Source organism: Eleginops maclovinus, chromosome 4 (genome assembly GCF_036324505.1).
Source record: "Eleginops maclovinus isolate JMC-PN-2008 ecotype Puerto Natales chromosome 4, JC_Emac_rtc_rv5, whole genome shotgun sequence".
Classification (NCBI taxonomy): domain Eukaryota; kingdom Metazoa; phylum Chordata; class Actinopteri; order Perciformes; family Eleginopidae; genus Eleginops; species Eleginops maclovinus.
Window position 1 is genome coordinate 27,528,691 of NC_086352.1, and position 22,117 is coordinate 27,550,807.

The window sequence follows — 22,117 nt, forward strand, 5'->3', positions numbered from 1 at the left end:
ACTGTCAATAAAAATTGCTATCTGTTGGTAGTATTTAAATCCTTTTTTTTAAATCAACAGTAGCCTACCAATAGATTATAAGTAAAATTCCTGTTTGAAAAAATATTAGTAAAAATATTTTTTCTGGAGAGAAATACCTTCTTTAACTGTTAAATGAGTATAGTTTATGTTATTTGATTATATCTGAAATGGTAATTCATCTACTGTACTTTATAAACAGTTAGGTTGTTCAGTTCTTCCCCTCATAAGGGAAAGGATCCTGAAATAGTCACAAGATAATCTGTAAAGACAAATGCTGATTAACAGAAGAGGAAAGAAGAAGAAAACAGGATCAGAAGATTTTAGATTATTTTTTGAAATGCTGGTCTGTTTTACCTCGTTGGTCCTCATGCAGTCATTAAAATTAAACAACCAGAGAAGATTGAAGGGGAATCTCTTTTTGTTGAAAACTAAACTAACAGACCGCTAGCGAGATACTTGCTTGCTTGTTTTTCAAGACCCATGGAACAATTGGTTTACAATGTGTTTTCTTTGAAAGCTTATCACATGTTTTGATGCAAGATTTTAATCTTAAGTGACTTTAGTTGTAAGATTAATGCAGTGGACAACCAGCATTCAATAGTAGTAAAGTACAGGGACCTAATAATTGTGCCTGCAGTACAGAACTGATGTTGATTGGGTTGGCTCTGCAGACGAGCAAAATATATATATATTTTTCATTCTAGGGAAAACAGAAAAACATTCTCTAACTGTCATCACAACTAAATTAAGCAAATAAAAAACCTGAAAAAAATCCAGTCCAATTCCATAGTATTAATATGTGGGTAAAGTTGCAGGTGCTTTTGTTGTGGCCGCACTGTCGAAACTATTCTGAAGTGGCTGAAATGTTTTGACAATATACATTATATCAATTATTATAGGACTAACTAAATTAAAGATAAATTAAATGTTTCTCCCAAATATTTATTCACGCAAAAAGGTATTTGGACCATCATGAGACACTTAAACTGTCATTTGAATTAAATCAGGTATAAAGATGAACTGACTTGCAAAATTAATTTCAGAATGCATTATGGTTTTTAATAAATAAATGTACAAGAATATATATCTTTTTTATACACACATTTATTAAACAACAATGACCAATAAGAAAATAAACTTTCATTTTAAAAGATCTGATATAACGGTGTTTTATTAATAGTAATTTGATATGTTTAATATTGAATCATTTTCTGTTACGTTTAATAAAATCTGTAAACTGATTTGAAAGTGTGTTTAAAAGTGATGTTACCTAATGTGAATGATGGAAAACAGCATCATCAGGTAAAATTAGGGATTGCTGTCATCTAGTGGTTGAGTGCTGAATCTTCACCATTGATTTAACAGCAACATAATCTGAATAAAGGAGGAGTGGAAAGGCTTGACCTTAACTCATCATGTAAACACCTGCGACAATTGAATATATGCAATGTAGAGATGATTGTTCCTAAAAATCAAACCTTGAATTCACCGCTCCTCTATCAGTTGGTAGATGAATTGGATACGAAAAGAAGCTTTTAAAAATCTTAAATAATTCATTCCTTTTGCTTAGCTGTCTTTGTCACCTGACGCTGCAGCAGGTACACAAACACGGCTATATTCACGACAAACTGGATAAGGCCTATAGAGGAAATGCCGTAGTTCACATACAGGAAGCCGCCAACCGTCGGTCCTACTGTACGAAGAAGAGATTGGACGGATCCACACAGTCCCAGCATGGTGCCTGAGGACGAGAGCAAAGCAGGTTCAATATACAACTGGATAAAAAGCGGGCCTGTAGTTTTGGATTCTTTTTTGTTAATTTTGAGCTTTAAGCACATGACATGACACTGAAGCATAAAGCATTAAATTGTTTTTTAAGCAAGTAGCGCAGAAGTTATCAGATCTAGTTACAAATTAAGTGAATAAAATGTCCCTTGGTGAAATGTGAGCAATGGAAAGAGTGCCTGCTGTAAATGCTTTTATGAATGCTGTGCAAAAAGGATGCAGGATGACTGACCTGTTTCCGAGGACGGTACATTCTTGGTGAGCATGGTGTCTGTGATGACATTAAACATACTGAGAGCAAACATCATCGGGATGACAGTGAGGCAGAACTGGAACACATTCTGCATGTAAGCCTGCAGAAAAAAATACATGTCAAAATAAAACAATCTGAGCAAGAGATGTAGGATTTGTTATTTTATTATGCCAAGTACTAGAGCCAAAAAAAATATTTTATCTAAGATGTACTAATAAAACCAAAAATGTATATGGGATTGATAGAACATTTAGGTTTACATTCATGGTCCCCAGAAGATAAAGTCTAATGACTATGGTTATCTGCTGACTCTACCAAAACTGGTAGGTTCACATTTGTGGCTTAAGTGAAATATTTCAACCACTATTAAATGATTGTAGAAGAAATACAAAATGAAACAAGATGTTAGGAAATTATAAACAAGGAAAAAACATACAGATTGCCTAATTTGGTTTCACCGAGCTTAAACAAAGTTGTTTTCTCAGGTATTATAACAAATGGACCGTTGTAGTTTTTTAAAATACACCCAGCCTTTAACACATAAGCCTTGCATTTGTGCGTGTGTGTACCTGAGCAAGTCCCACCAAAGAAGAAATGCCAATAGAAAGAAGCAGCAGTGAGCTCTCAGAGTAACTCGCTGTCAGCCGACCGATCACTCCTCCTTGAATAACCTGAACAAACAGGATTTATTGACTTTGTCTTACAGATAGCATCATGAGTGCAAAAACATAAAGCACTGAAATCATCTGGTCTTGTACTATGATATGCGTGAGACTTACCATTGAGGCTATACCAAAATAAGCCATCAGATAGCCATTCTGCTCAGGTGTCAGCTTGAAGAACTCCATTGCAATAATGGAGAACATTACTTGAAAAATGCCTGAGGGAAGAGAAGAACCGTACTTCAGAGAACAGAGGATTTATGAGGGAAAAACATGTGCGCTTCACACAGAGGACATGTGTTTTCTTTGGAATCTCAAAGAAGCTCTCACCTGATGGTAAACCTGCAATTATCTTAACGACAAACATTCGCATCACACCAGGAAACTTCATCAGTCTTGTGATCTCTCCCATGTTGAATATTGACTTGCTTTTGTTCTCACCTGCAGTCAAATCAAAATTAGACAGTAAATCTGTGGGTACAATACCTGTTAGATAAGATATAATCTATGACAAACAAGAGAGGCTTGGCCACTGTCAAATATGTTTTGATGGCAAACGGGAAAAAGAAACAAATAGAGCTGTAGCTCATGCAAAATTGCCTTAAAAAAAAAAACCTCAGAAAAAACACAGTTTTCCAACCAGAGCTCCTTTGTAGCATAGTTTTTTTTATGCTTTTCCCCATCATCAAACCAGACCACAAATAACCAGTGCAACCCAAAATCACAATGTGTCATTTTGTAATATCAAGTTAGTAATTAATATAAATAAAGTATAACATATGTTGAACACTTTGTTTGAGTGGAATTACAATTTGAAAGAGGCATATTTTAGGAAAAATCTTAATTTCTCCAAATATTACTTTATCTTACCAATAAAGGTTCATAAATATATTTAAATTAAATTCAAACCATGATGGTAAATTGTACCTCACAGGGACTAAAAAAAGGACATCAGAATAGTGTTAAATGTCAGTTTATTCAGAAGAAGACCAGGAAAATCTCTAAAGTTTTTTCCCCACAATCCTTAAGTCGGACTGCATCTGGACTTTACTGGGTGTTGGTGGGAGTTGGGACCCCTTTGACTTTTCTTCTGACGACACCTTGACTTTCTTTATCCTCTTGGTCACTCTGTTGTGCTGTTTTTCACTGCGCTGCGCCTTTATGATGTCAACTAATTTAGTCCCCACTTTTTCAGTCAGACTTCTGTACATGTTCCTCTCTGCTGTTACTGCCTTGAGCTTCTCTTTCAGGTCCCCTAGCGTGGTCTGGCACTGCTTGAACTGCAACACTACCATCGTCATTTTTTTCTTCAGCTCCTCACAGTGCTTCTGTGTTGCCCTCAGCTCCTCAGTCTGGGTGAGCAGCTCTTTCTGTAAAGACTGAATCTTCTGATTAGGTACCTTTTGTCTTGGTTTTTTGATTTTGCGAGAACCTTCTTGGATTATGACTCTTTGTTTTCCCTTTCCATTTTCAAGAGCATGTATTCTTTTGCTCTCTTTGAATTTCTCCTTCTCTGTCTGGAGATCGTCCTCACACTTTCGGAGCTCCCGCCTCTGTTCCTCTGCATTGCTTTCAGTGATGCACATGTCCTTCTCAAGTATCTGCTTCTCCAGCTTGAGGAATTGGATTTCCTTCCTCTGCTCTTTGCACTGACTGTCCTTCTTGTTCACGGTTGATTGCTGGTAGCAAATCTTTTCACGCAACTCTGAGCATTCATTTTTGCAGCACAGCAGAGCATCATTCAGACTGTCTCTCTCTTTGACCACCTGGTCCAGCTGTTGCTTCAGGTGTTGCTGCTCTGTCCTCTGGGCGAAAGCCCCATGCTTCACTGACTTGAGCTCTTTTTTAACTGACTCAAGCTCCTGTTTGATCGTTTCATTTTGTTTATTCTCTCTCTTCAGCTCAGTTTCCTGGAAGGCCATCTTCTTACCCAACACAGACAGTTCATTTTTGCACTGCAACAGCTGGTTCCTCTGCTGGTCTCTGTTTTTGACCACATTGTTGATTCTTTGCCGCTCTGCTTTAAACTGCTCACAATCAGTCATCAAAGATTCAACCTTCCTCTTGAGGATCTCGTTCTGCTTCTCAAAAGCTTGGTTTTTCTTCTGCATGCAGAGGAATTCCTGTTGAGCATCGGGAAGGATGGATGACAGGACATAATGATGATAGGCTGAAATGGTGCCCGTCTTGTTTAAATTATTTTCGTCAATGTCAGGTGCCACTTTGTTCAAACTCTCCATCTTCCCTGTAGACCTCTGTAGAGTAACCCTGGATATCCAAACGATATTAAATGTATAGGTTTTAACCGGGTTTTTTTTTTTTACCGCATCTTAAACGCGAGGTCTACTGTTGTGCAGCCAGATACTTCTGAAGAGCGCTGAGGCAGGTCGCGCATAACGTTGCCTAGCGTCCATCTGAACTTTTTCATTGTGTTGTTTTTTAAAGTTGTATTCAAATACTGTTCTTGGGACAGTAGTGTTTTCACTGGAAAACGGTGTTTCTACCGCTGCATTGCTCCACATGTGCTGTGTGTTTGTCGGACACCGGCAGTTGAGACAGAAGAGCGTCTGATATCGTGAGACATTTTAGCAGCAGTGTTCATAACATGAACATGGGTGACACACTGGACAGATTTTAAAGTCAGGGTAACGATAGACCCGCACTGAAACCAACTTAACCAATTTAGAACGTCCCATCCATATTTGCCGTACACTTGTGTTTACGGAAGTAAAGATATCTCGCGGCTGTAATTGGTTGTTCCTTGTCACATGACAAGCGGTGCCCGCTACTGCGTTCCAAAAGTTGAACTACTTTCAACTCTGGTTGTCATCAGTCAGAACACGTAGTGCAAATGTAACTTTTAGTGACTGTGATGTAAAGTCATGCAGCCATAAGGTAGTTTGTTAAAAGGCAATAACATTAGGTTTTTACTGCTAATGTGATGTTGGTCAGTCAGTGAAGCCTGCTCGCCACTACTTTCTAATACCTGTATACATAAGCATGAACTTCATACATGTAATATTCTGTTCTATGGACATGTGATTGTCTACATAAACAGAAGAGTCGGACTACTGCTCTCATTCAGCGTGTGCCTCAACCTGCGCACATTCATTACGTCATCAACCTGAGACCATCAGCTCAGTGGTCAAAGATCTTGTATTCACACCAAGATGTTAGAATACAGATTACCAAAAAACTGTGAACATTAGGTGTATGAAACAGAAGTGGGTCTTACTGTCTTTGTTGGTTCCTGTAGCTTGAGCTTTGGTAGATTTGGGGATAAACTTTAAAACCAGCAGTAAACTGAAGGCACTTCCCAAAGCACCAAAACATGCAGTAAACGTCTCTCTGGGAAAAAGAAGTGTGAGCGGAAAAATATAAGGACATTTTATATAGATAGACAGAGATGTTGTATAAATAGTTACAATTCTACCCACATAAATATTATTGAAACATCTCAAAGCCAATCATCATATTAGTCTATCCGTCATGGTTAGTTAAAGTCATTATAGTTTATTTTAAGGCCACTTGGGTTCAAGACAACAACCTGTTAATACGATTCACATTTTATCAATTTATGAAGTAGTTAAAAAAGATGAGCTTTATGGGCTCACACACCCATACAGTGACACTCACCCATAGCGCGTGTTAAGCTGGCCTCCCAACGTAGATCCTGCAATCATTCCGATGCCAAAGCACAGACCTATCTTTGATAAAGCTGCTGCCCGTTTATCAGGTTCTGAAAGGTCTGCAACCACCATCTGAGATGCTGCAGAGAGGAAACGGATGAAGACATACAAGCAAATGGTAAAATAAATTAACATAGAAATTGGGTTAAATATTTCAAGATTTCTGCATATTGTTTGTAATACTGATCACCACTTGATATCAACATTTTCACATCAGAATATTATAAACACTGTTTTAATGTATTAGGAGTAGGTAATTAATATAATAACAATAATAATAATACATTTTATTTATAAAGCGCTTTTCTAAAAACTCAAGACACTTTACATACAATTCATAAAAACAATTAAAACAACACAATATTCAATAATAGGTCATTAGCTGAGCTAGTAATTCAAATAGAACTTCTTCAGAGATGATAATAAGTGACATCTATTGAACATTTCTCAATGGCAGCAGGGAGTGTCTTAAAAGCCTGTGTTTTTAAGATATGTTTGAAGATACAAATGATGAATATAGTGAGCAGGATTGCAGAAGCGTGGTGCTCACCAGGTAGAACATGCATGAAGACTGTGGGGACTTTGTGGAAGAACAGCATGGCAGGATTCGATGCTATGGCCAGCAGCAGAAAGAAAACGATTGTTGCAGAACACGACAGGGACAAAGCTGTCCGGGCTCCGAAGATATCTGCAAACCTGCCATCAACAACAGCACCCGCATTTTCATCTGGACAAAACATTTTAGGTCCAAATTTAAAACACATATATCTTGTCTGTGTGGTTCTTACCTTCCAAACATAGGACCACCAACCAGCTGGGTTAAACCTACCATGGTTTGCAAATAACCAAGCCATAACGTGTCAAAACCAAGTTTCTTTGCCAAATACTACAGAGAGACATGATGAAAGAACAGATACAAATTCACAGTCATGGCATGTAAACAAGCTCACTGCAGGTTTTATCAGGACATCAGTTGATTCTTACAACAGAGTGTTGTATGTATTTGACACTCATTTCGCCTTAGACATTACACAGGTGACCTCAGTTTTTTAATGGATATCATGTCTATTATGCTACATTAGGATGGTAGGAATGAAAAAAATATCCTATGTTTACAACTTGCTCAAACGAAACCATACTGCTGTTTGCAGTTGTACTTCATTGCAGTATCTGTCAACCGTTAACTCAACGGTCATTGTTACTAGTTTGCTTTTGATGAATGGCTCTGAGCTATATTTGAGAAAGGTGGTGGTGACGATAGTAGTTCAGGCATTTCACTGCAGATTTTCTTTTCAGTGCAGTCAACATCAAATTCATATTTTTAAGAGATTGGTCCATGTTTACTTTTTAAATACTTACATCATGTCTTATCAATCCCATTTCTGCCATAGTTTGTTGTATACGCTAGTAAAAAATGTAAAGATCACAAGACTTTCTGTGATTGTGATAATTTACTTTTACTTAAGTGAAGCGTCGTGCTTTAATGTGGAGCTTTTATTGTAATGCAGTATTTTCATATTGCAAATAATTTATTCAATTATTTTAATTGATACATAATCTGAATAACTTTGTTCTGGCACTACTCTATATCATTAACAATGACATATGCTAACCTGCCTACATACATGAAAATGATTGATTTAGTAATTGTAAGTGCTCTTTACTGATATTAAGTATGTCATTCATTTAAGAATGCTACATTTGGGAATGCTGTCCTTTCACTTGTAATCAAGTAATTTCTCACTGAGGTTATCTATCCGCTTACAATGCAGAATGAAGCTGCAAATTCATTGAAAAGTAGAAAAGACAGCTACTGTTAACTGTATAGTGCACATCATCACGCCTACACATAATAAATACGACGAGCCATTTGTCAGCACTCATAACAACATCAGTACATAACATTTATACATTTGCTGGGTTTCCAGAAGCGTTTTTGCAATAATGGCATGCACGGAAAACTCAGCTTCCGGCTCTTGCCATTAATTACATACTCACAGGGGTGATGGAAAACTGTAAAAACATCCATGTGATGTCCAAAGTAATGATGAGGTAAACAATGTTAATAATTTTCTTCCTTTTCGGTTGGTCTATAACGTGAGCCTGGATGGGAACGGAAGCTTTAGCGGTTTCCTCGGCTGTTTCTCCTCTTGAGCTCATTTTGCCTCTTGTATAAAACACACTTTTATAACGTTTGAGTTACCACCAAACGAAAGCTAACCCTCGGTAGGAATAAAGCTGCCAGACTTGTTCGGTAACAAAGCCTTTGACACAGTGAACTTTCGCATAATGTAGCTATCCTGAGGTTAGTTGAACTTTGGAACCGAACATTAAGGCGACAAGGAGGCGTTACCTTACTACTGCCTTCCCAGTTCCCATAGTGACTGTCTCCCTCATACAATCCGACCCGGACATCCTGTATGTACTGTAAATGTGTAGGGGGGTGTATAACGTGTGGTCATTGAAAATGTGTCCTGATATATGTTCTTCATAGTAAATGAGCCAAGGTCATTGACTCCCAGTTTGAAAAAATAATTAATCGTATCATTTTTTGCTTGATAAAAATTGTAACAGGTCCCACACCCGAACACCATAAGGGTTAAGAGCTTCAGCTTCTTTTAACGAAATGCATCTTTAAATAAACTAGTTGACTAACTTTTCACCAAAGAGTCCAATTATTTTTAGAATTTTACAAAAAGTCAATCAGAACTTTTTTTCACAAAAGTAAAATGCTACTTGATGCAACAATATTATCTAGAAATATTTTGACGATAATGTATTTAATTCGCCCTCTTGTGGTAGACTCTGGTGATACTGAGGTAAAATAACCAAATATTAAGAAGAAAAAAAAGAATAACATTTGGACCCAAAGAGTTTAATTATGCATTCTTGTTGGAGAAATGTTATACTTAATGAAGCATGTGATTAACATTTTTACACTTTTGACTTCACTATATGGTCAGTTAAATAACCGAACAGAAATATTAATTTACAGTATTCTCTTTATTCTTTATTCATTGCAGTCTAATTCATGTGTATGAAATGTGTTTACTGCTAAAAAAAAAATCAATTTCTAAACAAAAATGATTTTGGTTTGCTCTGGGAATGTAGAGGAGATAAGCAGAAGACTATCCTAAGGTTTATGGTTAGTATGATGAAATAGGAGACAAATTGATACAATTACTTAGCTATAGGCAGGATTTGACATCAAAGCTAATTTCAAGACAATCATTGATCCAAACGCAACAAGTGTGATTTGCATACTAAAAGCTTTTTATTGAGAATGAAAAAGAGAAATTGTTTTTCATGTTTTTGTAGAGATTGAATGAATACCTGCAAGTTATTGGGGCTCTGAACACAAGCACACTTGAGCAAATAAATCGGTGGGAAGGAAAAACTTAAAGCCCAACCGTTTTAGCTGTAATTACTGCAAATTATTTTGCCTGTAACAGTAGTTTAGTGGTCAGTGGTCAAAGCGCAAAGGAAGACATTTGCAAATGAATGTCAATCATTTTACCTCATTACCACCACATTATAAATATATAAATCCTGCCGTACTGTCTAAAGGGGATTCAAATGGCAAGACTATGTTGGTTATTTAATCCAGTAAATAAAGAGTTTATATCAAAATCACAGACATCTTGTTGTGACCAGACTGTATACATAAAAAATGTATACCCGTTCTAGCTACTTGACTTTAGCCAAACAATTCAATGTACAAAATCATCATAATGTACTGAAAGACCAATCTTTATTTCAAGGGTTTTATTCTTTTAAACTAAACCCAGAGTTGTGATATATTAGTGTTACTAAAACAGTATTGTCCAGCAAAAGAACCTGAGCCACTGCTGACAGTTAACTTTACATTTTGTATTATCTATAGCACTTATTATACTAATTTCCCCCCCTCATATTCAAGTATAGATCAATTGAGACTGCATGGTGCCCAGATAGCTGCATTGACTGTGGAGAAACCCCCAGTCTTATGGACGTCTCTGTGTGTTGGTTTGGCCGGAGAGGAATGAGATGGATCCATCTCATTCCTCTCCGACCTCGAGGTCTTTCCCTGCGAGGAGAAGGACAGCACCAGGCCTGATGAAGGAGGACCTGCAGATCGGCTGCTTCTGTAGCTTATCTGCCACAAGGATCGACGTTTTGTGTGCTCAGAGATGGTCTTCTGCTTACCTTGGTTGTAACGTGTGGTTATTTGAGTTATTGTTGCCTTTCCATTATCATTAATGACTTTGTCCATGCTCCTCTGACCTCTGGAATCAACAAAGTATTTTCGCCCAGCGAACTGCCGCTCACTGGATATTTTCCCTTTTTTGGACCATTCTCTGGAAACCCTGGAGATGGTTGTGTGTTATTATCCCAGTAGATCAGCAGTTTCTGAAATACTCAGACCAGCCTGTCTGGTAGCAACAACCATGCCACGTTCAAAGTCACTTGAATCCCCTTTCTTTCCCATTCTGATGCTCCGTTTGAACTTTACCAGGTCGTCTTGACCATGTCTACATGCCTTAATGCATTGAGGGGCTGCCACAAGCAATTGAACAGGTGAACCCAATAAAGTGGCCAGTGAGTATTTGCAACGTCACAACAAAGGGATGGTTGTTTTTGGCAAGAAAACTATTCAGTATGCAGATCTTTGTTTTCACAATACTGTAAAAGTGTACTTTCTCAATGAATGTCCCCTAGTACTGATCAAGATTAACGATTAAATCTCAGAATATCAACTTTTCCTTTCCTCCATGGATGTTGTTTTTTACCCTCGGAGGAGAAAAATGGTGATGCAGGAGTGTCTTTCAAGCATGTCCTTTCCTAACAGAAATGACAACAAATATAAAACGTATGACATTGTTGCAGAGCACTTGTGTTATTTGTAAGAGGTGTGTTTGTGTTTTAGGGGCTGTAGATATAATCATTCTTTTTATTTTAATATGCTTTTTAAATTCAGCTGTTTACTACAAAAATAATCAGATTATCAATGAACAGTATGAAGTTGTGTTCATTGATAAATGAACCAGGGGCTCTTTAAAACATATTGTTTTTTAAAGTCGGGGGACTTTTATTTTGAAGCTTCTCATTTAGCCCTTTAATCTTATTCTGAAGTGCGTAAACGCCCCTGCTCCCGGAAACATGCTCCATCACATCCCCTCTGTTGTGTGCGTGGGGGTTGTCGGCAGGCTGTCTGATCAGGACCTAGGTTCACAGTTTAAGTAGATTTCTCCTCATTTTATGGCATGTAGATATCAGAAAGCACAGAGTTACAATGCAGATCCTCACCCCTCATGTTTACTGGGCTCAGCGGCACGCAGAGATCTTCCTCCGGGTGGAACTGAGCGATGCAAAGGTAACCACATCAGCTTGAAGTCGTACAGACCTGTCGTTCACTGATAAAAACAAATGGTTTAATGTCGTTAAACTATAATATATTAATGCTGTAGGCGTAGCAGTGGCTTATTCATGTTTCAAATATCCATATGCTAACGGCTAGCCTTACCGTTAGCTACCGTTACACTGCTATATTGACCTATGACGTTTATGTGTGATACCCAGAAGAAAACTGATCGTGCGTAGTGTTATGCATTTGTTCTACGTCCAGAAAATATATAAGTATGTTTTTTACGCCAAAGACACAATTTAACGGGAGTTGATAACGATATGTTTTCTGTCAGTTTATATTTAAGCATACAAGCTGTAAATTATAACTGGACCTCATTGTTAGTCACTACTCTCCACTGCTATCAACTACTACTAAAAGAAATACAAGGATAGCAAAGTCAGAATAAATCATTCAATTTACAAAACCCAGCTCCATACAAGATACATTGGCATGTATGTGTTGTAGTTACATGAATTACTGGTTTTATTCCTCCTCCTCCTCCTCCTCCTCCTCGTCCTGCATCTGTTCGACCATTGTCCTATAAAAGATGCATGACTTGTAATGGTTGTTCTGGATCTTGTTTAGCCTCTTAGGAGAATGGCTCAATGATGACTGAAACAAGCTGACGTAAGGCCAACTTGTCAATAAGGAAAGACTTAATATTAAAAAACATAAAACGTGATTCAGTATAATGCTCTAACAATCATTGACACAAAATTACAGCCTATAAAATGCAAAAAAAGTTGAAGCAACACCTTCCTGCATTACGAAAAAGATATCGTTTTAGATTTTAGATGGCATATATAGTAAAAGTGTATTTTCCTGGTTTTAAAGGCTCTTTGTTGACAGTAAGGAACAAATGTAATATCAACCAGCTTATCCTTAAGTTCACATTGTGTGCATCGTTGGTTGTGACGGTTGCTGTTGTGTTTTTTAGGATCTCGACATCAGTGTACAAGAAAACAACACTCTTCAGTTCAAAGGTCAGTATTTACATGTGTGCTTGTAAGGAGGAAACACACTTGCATAATGACAATGTTGAAGCAAAACCTTTTTCATAATATTCTTTAAAAATTTCACATGAGTTTATTATTATGTTTTATTTGTTGACACTTCCTATTGTTCCACAGCACAGGGCCATGGAGCTAAAGGAGATAATAAATACACATTCAGTCTGGAGTTTCTGGAACCTGTTAGAACTGAGGTAACAATATTTTATTCATCTAATGTGTGTTTAACTTGATTTCAATATTTATGGCTGTCCAATTAATTTAAATGTAATTGAAATTCCATATGGACTGATGCAATGTCCATATGGCAGGAAGCCCAATATTTTGTAAAGGCAAAATATATGAACACAGAGTTCTTATTAAAGTATTGTTGTGCTGCAGAGATATCTTTAAACCGATTCATACAAACTAAATAACTCCTTGTACTCCCTGATACACATCACTCATGACATCACGATCATTAATATATATGTTTTAATGACAATTTATTTCAAAGTCAAAATGTCACTCAACTTTATTTTCAATCTTTCTGTTTGTGTGTACAGATAGAGATTGAAATACTGTCTTTCAGAATACAGAGGATTAAAAAATACAATTATATATATTTGCATACTTTTGCATAATTGTGCTACAGTGTTTTCGGAAGGGCGTTATTTGATGTGTTTTCCTACAGTGTATAATATCTCTTATTAAGTGTTGTCACTTGGCTTCCAGCACTACTTACAGATATCTAGAAATATATACAGCTCCGGAAAAAATGACCACTCCAAATGTTTTCTTCAATCTCAATGTCTACAAGTATGGCAGCCATTCGAGTGTTTGTGGAATTTCAACACAGAGAAAAATTGTCAGTATGTTTTAGAATACAATTTTAAAAAATCTAAAAAACATGTAACTCAAAGACGTACCTATAAATAATAAAACAAGTGAAAATGATAATGCTGAAGTGGTCTTAATTTTTTTCCGGGGCTGTATTTAAAATAAAAATAATTGCCTTAAACTACAAACGGCAATGATTTCAGGGGCAGAAGAACCACTTGGGGGGGCTGCTCCAACCACTGCCTTTAACAGCATGATCATTTTCAGAGCAATTATACACAATGGCACATTTCATACAATTTCTCCGTATAATGACTGCATGATAATGCCTTGTAGATATGATTGAGTAAATGTACCTACAAGCAAACTGTGGTTAAGTTTATTCAAAATGTGTTCAAATGTGTCACTTAAGCACGTTATTTTCAGTATTGGATATAATGTGGTTTCCCAAGCTACTCGCATTACGTCGTTGCCTTCTGCTTTTCTCAGTTACGAAACCTGATATACATTCTAACACCTGTCAGATCAACCATAAGTCCACCCAGCGTCAGGTGGACATCAAGATCAGGAAGCAGGAGGAGCGATGGTGGGACCGGCTGACTCTGCAGGAGAAGAAGCCTCTGTTTCTGGCTCCGGACTTCGACCGCTGGATGGACGAGTCGGACGCCGAGATGGAGCTTCAGGCTAAGGTACTGTGCAAATAAAATTAAGTCCACACTGAAAAGGCTTTTGACTCCTAAGGCAAATGAGTAGATGAACTGGTTTTATGGGATTGTTATATTTTCAGTTAGGACAGTTGGTGCTATTTTTAGCCCAAGCTCAATTCTTTTTAAAAAATACAACGCATTACTGTTCTGTTCTTCACTGGGATTTTACAGTAATGTGAATCCCTTTTACACATTAGTAGACACAGCCACCATCCAAGGGGATGTCTATTTGTTTGGAAAAACATAGCAAATATTACAGGAATGCTTGTCAATTTGCCAAAAGGATTCAATAAACTCTGTGTTGAATAAAAGGTGAGGAAAGCAACATTTAGGTGTTCTAGAAAATCGGATCCCCCCTACTATTTCTCTGAATGGTTTGACTTAGCGTATATCAAATATTGTAAGAATCCAGCACACTGTCTAATTTTTTATATATATACAGTGGGGCAAAAAAGTATTGAGTCAGCCACCAATTGTGCAAGTTCTCCCATTTAAAAAGATGAGAGAGGCCTGTAATTTTCATCATAGGTACACTTCAACTATGAGAGACAGAATGAGAAAGAAAATCCAGAAAATCACATTGTAGGATTTTTAATGAATTTATTTTCAAATTATTGTGGAAAATAAGTATTTGGTCAATAACAAAAGTTCATCTCAATACTTTGTTATATACCCTTTGTTGGCAATGACAGAGGTCAAATGTTTTCTGTAAGTCTTCACAAGGTTTCCACACACTGTTGCTGGTATTTTGGCCCATTCCTCCAAGCAGATCTCCTCTAAAGCAGTGATGTTTTGGGGCTGTCGCTGGGCAACACAGACTTTCAACTCCCTCCAAAGATTTTCTATGGGGTTGAGATCTGGAGACTGGCTAGGCCACTCCAGGACCTTGAAATGCTTCTTACGAAGCCACTCCTTCGTTGCCCTGGCGGTGTGTTTGGGATCACTGTCATGCTGAAAGACCCAGCCACGCTTCATCTTCAGTGCCCTTGCTGATGGAAGGAGGTTTTCACTCAAAATCTCACGATACATGGCCCCATTCATTCTTTCCTTTACACGGATCAGTCGTCCTGGTCCCTTTGCAGAAAAACAGCCCCAAAGCATGATGTTTCCACCCCCATGCTTCACAGTAGGTATGGTGTTCTTTGGATGCAACTCTGCATTCTTTCTCCTCCAAACACGACGAGTTGAGTTTTTACCAAAAAGTTCCTGGACATGTACTGGCTTAAGCAGGGGGACACGTCTGGAACTGCAGGATTTAAGTCCCTGGCGGCGTAGTGTGTTACTGATGGTAGCCTCTGTTACTTTGGTCCCAGCTCTCTGCAGGTCATCCACTAGGTCCCCCCGTGTGGTTCTGGGATTTTTGCTCACCGTTCTTGTGATCATTTTGACCCCACGGGGTGAGATCTTGCGTGGAGCCCCAGATCGAGGGAGATTAGCAGTGGTCTTGTATGTCTTCCATTTTCTAATAATTGCTCCCACAGTTGATTTCTTCACACCAAGCTGCTTACCTATTGCAGATTCAGTTTTCCCAGCCTGGTGCAGGTCTACAATTGTGTCTCTGGTCTCCTTTGACAGCTCTTTGGTCTTGGCCATAGTGGAGTTTGGAGTATGACTGTTTGAGGTTGTGGACAGGTGTCTTTTATACTGATAACGAGTTCAAAAAGGTGCCATTAATACAGGTAACGAGTGGAGGACAGAGGAGCCTCTTAAAGAAGAAGTTACAGGTCTGTGAGAGCCAGAAATCTTGCTTGTTTGTAGGTGACCAAATACTTATTTTACCGAGGAATTTACCAATTAATTCATTAAAAATCCTACAATGTGATTTCCTGGATTTGTTTTTCTCATTTTGTCTCTCATAGTTGAGGTATACCTATGATAAAAATTACAGGCATCTCTCATCTTTTTAAATGGGAGAACTTGCACAATTGGTGGCTGACTAAATACTTTTTTGCCCCACTGTATATATATATACTGTATATATAAATGATATGTAAATATACTGTATATGTTTGCAAGATTCCCGGTGCTAGACCTTTATATGGCACCTGTTTGCGTGGACTGTGTCAATAGGAAAGTCGCAGTAGCTAATCATTATTATGACATTTAAATCTTGTTTTATGTGGTAATGTAAAGTGTTTCATAACAAAAGAAATGCAGAAAATAATGTTTTTATGGTTTGATTTCTTTCAGGAGGAAGAGAAGATAAACAAGATAAGTGTGGAGTCGAGAATTCGTAAAGACCGTGAGTCACACTGAGCTCTTAAACTCCAAACAGAAACTCACAGGAATATTTCTCTTGTGTGTTAGCAATATTAGCATCAGCTTTTTGAGTTATATTCTTCTCTTCCTCAGCATACCTTGGGCTGAAGAGAGGCTACTTGTTTATGTACAACCTGGTGCAGTTCCTGGGATTCTCCTGGATCTTTGTCAACATGACCGTTCGACTCTTCATTCTTGGTCAAGGTTTGTATAGGAATAAGTGAAGTTTATAGCCAGATCAGAATTGGCCAACTGTAAAGGGATGGACAACATAAAGATAAAAACCTGGAGTAAAACAAACAATTGCCCTCTTTTGTAATAGCTTTCAAATTCCATGGGCTAATAATAAATAAGACATAATTAGCCCCACTGTGCAGTAAAATAATACCCACAGGAGGTCCAGAAACAGAGAGAGAAAAGATAGAGCTCTTTTGTTTGTGAGTAGCGATTCACCGATGAGCTCATTTAAATTGAAACAGGAACACGGCTACGCAGCAGGGATTTGTTTTGCAAATGATGAGGATTATGAATAGTCGCTTATGCAACGTGCGGTTTAATTGTATCTGTCTGTTTCTCTCTCCCTTCACAGATTCGTTCTATGATACCTTCCACACCACGGCCGACATGATGTATTTCTGTCAGATGATGGCTGTGCTCGAGGTCATAAACCCCTTGCTGGGTCTGGTTAAGACTGGATTTCTTCCTGCTATGATACAGGTAGAGAGAATCACTTCATTTTTTATTCTGATTTCAAGCCTGATTACGTAAACACAAGCAATCCCTAAACATTGGAGTAATCAAAAAGCAAACTTACCTTACGTTAGCTGGTGTAAGTTTTCATTCTTATGGTTCAAAGCATGTGAAAAGCTGAATAATATGTGATATTTAGACATCCCGTTCCAAAACCATGGGCACAAATCTGCTGAATGCTCCACTCTTCAGGTGTAAGACTTTCTACGTGCTGCAAGAGTTTCAGTGACCTAGTTTACAATCATCATTCATTTTATCCCTATGACCTGGGTATGCTAGAAAAGAACCAGTTTGTAGGATGTGATGCCTTTTGCTCTAATTAGGCTGACCTTGGGCGAGGGGGGTCTATTATGCTTTTTGGGGTTTTCCCTTTCCTGTAGTGCAGCTTTTATGCATGTAAATAGTCTGCAAAGGTTAAAACCTCTGTATGTAGGCGTGCAGCGTTACAGCAGGGCCTGTAACGCAGCGGGGGAGGTGTTACAGGTCCATCCATTTCACTATGTAAAACTAGCGCTTCTATTGGCTAGCGCTCTTACACACTTTGTACGTGATAGGGTAAGGGGCAGGACATCTCTAAGCGGTTGAACAGTAACAACAGAGCCGGCCAGCCAACCAATCAGAGCAGACTGGGCTCTGGTTTCAGACAGAGGGTGAAAAGAGAATCAGAATCGGTTTTTTTTACCAAGTACGTTTACACATACAAGGGATTTGCTTTGGTATATGTGTTGCATACAAACACACAGAAAGAAGAATATGTAGCAAATAGAATAAAAATAGGACATTTTTTATTTTTTATTATGACACCTATTTTAAGACTTTTATAACAAATTAATTATTATTATTATTATTATTATTATAGGGCCCCTTTAAATATGGGGCAAATATTGCTAATTTTCCAACAGTTGTAAGACACTATTGTCTAAAGCATCACATTATACGCATACTGTAGCATTAAAATTTAACTTCATCTTAATAACAGTATCGAAACTCTTTTGATGGTGCTCTGTTGTTGCAGGTGGCAGGGAGGAACGTCATTCTGTTCGTGATCTTTGGCTGTCTGGAGGAGATGCAGAACAAATCTGTTGTGTTCTTTGTCTTCTACCTGTGGAGCACCATCGAGATCTTCAGGTCCGTCACACCCCCATCCTCCCCTCTCTGCTCAATCTGTGTGGTTGTTTCCTGTAACACAGGCTCTTCCTTCTCCACATCAGGTACCCTTTCTACATGCTGGCCTGCATCAGCACAGAGTGGAAGCTGTTGACGTGGTTGAGGTACAGCCTCTGGATCCCGCTGTACCCGCTGGGGGTCTTGGCTGAAGGTTGGAGATTAGAATACTGAGAGAACGGTGGCATAGTCACATTTGGAGGTTTACACTTGAGTTGTTGCTGACTGTGTGTCTTTTTGTGCCTGTTTTCAGCGGTGGCCGTGATCCAGTCCCTGCCCATCTTTGATGAGACGCGTCTGTTCAGCTTCCCCATCCCCGCGCTGCTGGGAGGCTCGCTGAGCTTCTCCTATACTCTGCAGATCTACCTGGTCCTCATGTTCCTAGGTGAGACATCCGTTACCATCGACTGTACACAATAGTTTTACGCTTTTAATACATTAAATTACATTTAATTTAGCTGATGCTTTTATCCAAAGCGACTTACTTTACAATAAATGTAATAAACCATAAAGATACAAAATCATTTAAGTATATTCACTTTAAATAAGCCAAACCATTGTAGGTGCATGTGCATTAGCCTCAAATGTGTTAAGCCCTTTAAGTGCACAATGTATTTGTGTGTGTTGGGTTTAATGGCCAAGATACAAGCAAAACGTCTTGGTTTTCATTCTGTGACGAAGCGCAACTCCTAATGTAAAGTGGGTTCGAATCCAGCCTGGGACCATTTGACGCATTCATCCCCTCTGTTTCCCCCTTTCAACACTTTCAGAAATAAAGGCGCTGGTTGCCCCAAAAAACCTTTATAAACTGAAGACAACATGTGCTTTAGTAGCTGCATTATAACTGAATGTCTTGTAGGCAGTGTCCTTATTATGTGCAATGAAACTCTTTGAGTTAAATAATGAATTACTTGTGTAGTGGTGTGGAGAAGGGCCTTTCAGGGTGTTTGTGCAGCCACCCGATGAGACAAACATTACAACTAGTCTATCAACTTCACACTGACAGGTTTCTTCTCTTCCCAGGACTCTTCATCAATTTCCGGCACCTGTACAAGCAGAGGAGGAGACGATTCCGCTCGAGGAAAAGGAAAGTCCAATAACTCATCAGTCTATTTTTAAAACACCCTGAACTGCCATCCTGTTACAGACTAAGCAGAAGTTTTCTTTTCTTCCAATTGCCTTTTCTCCTCTTCTACACATACACTGACCTGAAGGAGGACTTTTCTCCTTAATCCTCCAATGGGTGAACTTTCCCCAGACCACATCCTGTTTATCCTTCTGAAACAGCACTATAACACACATCACCTGAAAACACTATACAGGTCCATCCAGTGCTTTACTACTACTGTGCTTATTTTCTTTAAAAACATCCATTTTTTTATCCTTGTCTGCAGTTTGATTATTACTAATATGTTTTATTTATTTGTATTCACTCTATGAACGTGGGAGTCTTTTGTTCCACAGTTTCTGTGAATGAACTGGCTAAGGCAGAGTTTTCCTTTTTGTTTTATTTATTGCTCTAGGATTATTTATTCAAAGATCGTCTTTATTGGTTCAAAACTAATATTGTTTTCAATTATCTTTTAACCAATTAAATAAAAATCACTGATCCACCCTCAGTGATGTAAGGTAGTTAGCTAAACACCATGACTCTTGAGAAATGGTAAGGTGTGTGTTCCAAACACTGAGCCTTGTATGACCCTGTCAGTCAGCCACTGCTTTGATTATTGAAAAAGCCATGCAAATTACTGTCACAAGGAATTTTTTTATGAATATCTTTTGGTGATACAATACACAGTCATTCCTACCTGCCTTTACACTACCTGTACTAACTATTAAGCGTACACATTGTGACCTACAAAGAGAACATGGGACTGAAAAGTTATCAATGAAGTGTTGTTTGTTTGCTTTTTATGGATTTTTTTTTGTACCCTAAACTAAAAATACAAATGGCAAAGTAGGAGATATTGTATTTAAGGATAGGAATGGAGGGTGAAGAAGGGCTTCATAAAACAGTTATCTTTATATTACTTGACAAATGCCTTTTATTGCTTTACTGCTGTAATACAATCTCAGCTGAGTACATTTAGCCAGTTCTGTATTGACAGCACCTCCAGAGTCCAGTTCTCTCTTCTTTAAAGCGCCTGTGTAGAATTTATAAGAAATGTTCAACTTGGGTGCCCCTAGTGGTCATTTTGATAAATGTAGCAATCTGAAGGAACGTAACAAGCACATCGTTTTTTTCGCTGCAAGGAGACACTGTTGATGTGTACTGCAGTGTGCACAGATTTTCAGATTTCTCCACCATCAAAAGCTTTCACTACCTTCATAAACTCAACTTTTTGTTGTTTGAACTGTGGATGTTGAGGTCAACTGACAATAATGGACAATGGGTCTAGGAGGGGAAAAAAATAAACTCCAGATGCACCAAACATCCTTTACGATCCATATCTGCTCTTACCCAGGTGTGACAAATCCCCCAGGATCTCAAACTGGAGAAGTGTGGCAGACGGTTTATTATTAGCATATGTACTGACGTGTTTTGCCGTGTGCAAATATTCCGCCCAAAAACTGTGAAACTGAGTAAAGAAGCTGAGCAAACTTTATTATTATTGAGGGATTGAACATTTGATTTTCTCTAATAATCCTTTTATATATTTAGTATAAATATCTGAATTTGAAATTTAATCTGAAACATGCTATTCAGTACATATCTAAGAAATCAATATTCTCAATAAACAGTGTTTAGGTATTATTTTATTTTGTCAAAACAAATCATTTTCTCAGATATGAAAATCAAACTGTTCATAAAGTCAGTGTTGCCAGTTAAAGCAAGAAGTTGTTTCTCTACACTTGAGCCGTCCACTTCCTGTTCCAACCCAATCTGTTAACTGTTTAGACTTTCCATTTGTTTTGTATTTATTTGTGTTTATTTTACTTGTTGATTTTAATTAGTTTGTTTCAGATTTTTAGTGTTTTCTAATGGTGTTTGGGGAAAGATGTGTAGTGGTCATACAGCTTGATTTAGACATTTATTTGCATTTCAGAAGTCTTTAGGCAGGCAAATTCAGACTAAAGCTGAATTGTATTGTAAATCTCAAATATGGTGTACTGCCTAAAATAAACATCAGAGTTCTAATTTTTGGAGGTCGAGTGTTTTTTTTCCTCTAAACTCAGTAACTGTTGTGAAATGTCAAAAATGTTAAAAAGTCTAATTTTGGATTACGATGTTGTTGAAGATTAAAACTTTTAAAGTTAATGAAAATGTTTCAGTTTCCGTTTAAAAATTGTTTTCAAAACTATTCTGTATTATTTTCAAGTTGCCAAAACGGGTCAAAGAATGTGTAATCAGTGTAATTAATTTAGTGAGTGTTTGCCCCCTGCCACTGTTTAAGCCCCCAGCCACAGGGGTTCTCACTTTTCCTGATTGGACATTATCTGTGTGGCTCTACTCCCCTTATTTTGTTCCGTTAACGTAGGAGTTAAGCCTTTATAACAATAATTTGGACATTTTGGTGTAAGTCATGTGTCTTTTCAGCAGATTACTTAAAAGTAGGAATAAGTGAGGACACCTGTGTGGGTGAACAGGGACTGGGTCTAATAAAACATGTT

The 22,117-nt window shown here is 37.9% G+C and overlaps 2 protein-coding genes across 2 annotated transcripts; one reads left to right on the top strand and one right to left on the bottom strand.

The window, feature by feature from the left end:
- Positions 1–1,107: 1,107 nt before the first annotated feature.
- slc22a18 (solute carrier family 22 member 18) lies at positions 1,108–8,762 on the bottom strand. The gene is made up of 10 exons (XM_063882153.1): positions 8,409–8,762; positions 7,199–7,296; positions 6,961–7,106; positions 6,358–6,490; positions 5,957–6,069; positions 3,052–3,162; positions 2,839–2,939; positions 2,629–2,730; positions 2,039–2,159; positions 1,108–1,762 (listed from the first exon to the last, which is right to left on the bottom strand). Exons 1-10 carry the CDS (start codon positions 8,568–8,570, stop codon positions 1,575–1,577), a joined length of 1,275 nt encoding a protein of 424 aa, XP_063738223.1. The 5' UTR covers positions 8,571–8,762; the 3' UTR covers positions 1,108–1,574.
- Positions 8,763–11,554: 2,792 nt separating this feature from the next.
- LOC134863792 (very-long-chain (3R)-3-hydroxyacyl-CoA dehydratase-like) lies at positions 11,555–21,644 on the top strand. Its single transcript, XM_063882504.1, has 11 exons — positions 11,555–11,763; positions 12,734–12,779; positions 12,927–13,000; positions 14,150–14,314; positions 16,523–16,574; positions 16,685–16,795; positions 17,181–17,308; positions 18,357–18,469; positions 18,553–18,659; positions 18,759–18,890; positions 19,529–21,644. The coding sequence occupies exons 1-11, from the start codon at positions 11,683–11,685 to the stop codon at positions 19,603–19,605; spliced, it is 1,086 nt and encodes a 361-aa protein (XP_063738574.1). The 5' UTR covers positions 11,555–11,682; the 3' UTR covers positions 19,606–21,644.
- The last annotated feature ends 473 nt before the right edge of the window (positions 21,645–22,117 follow it).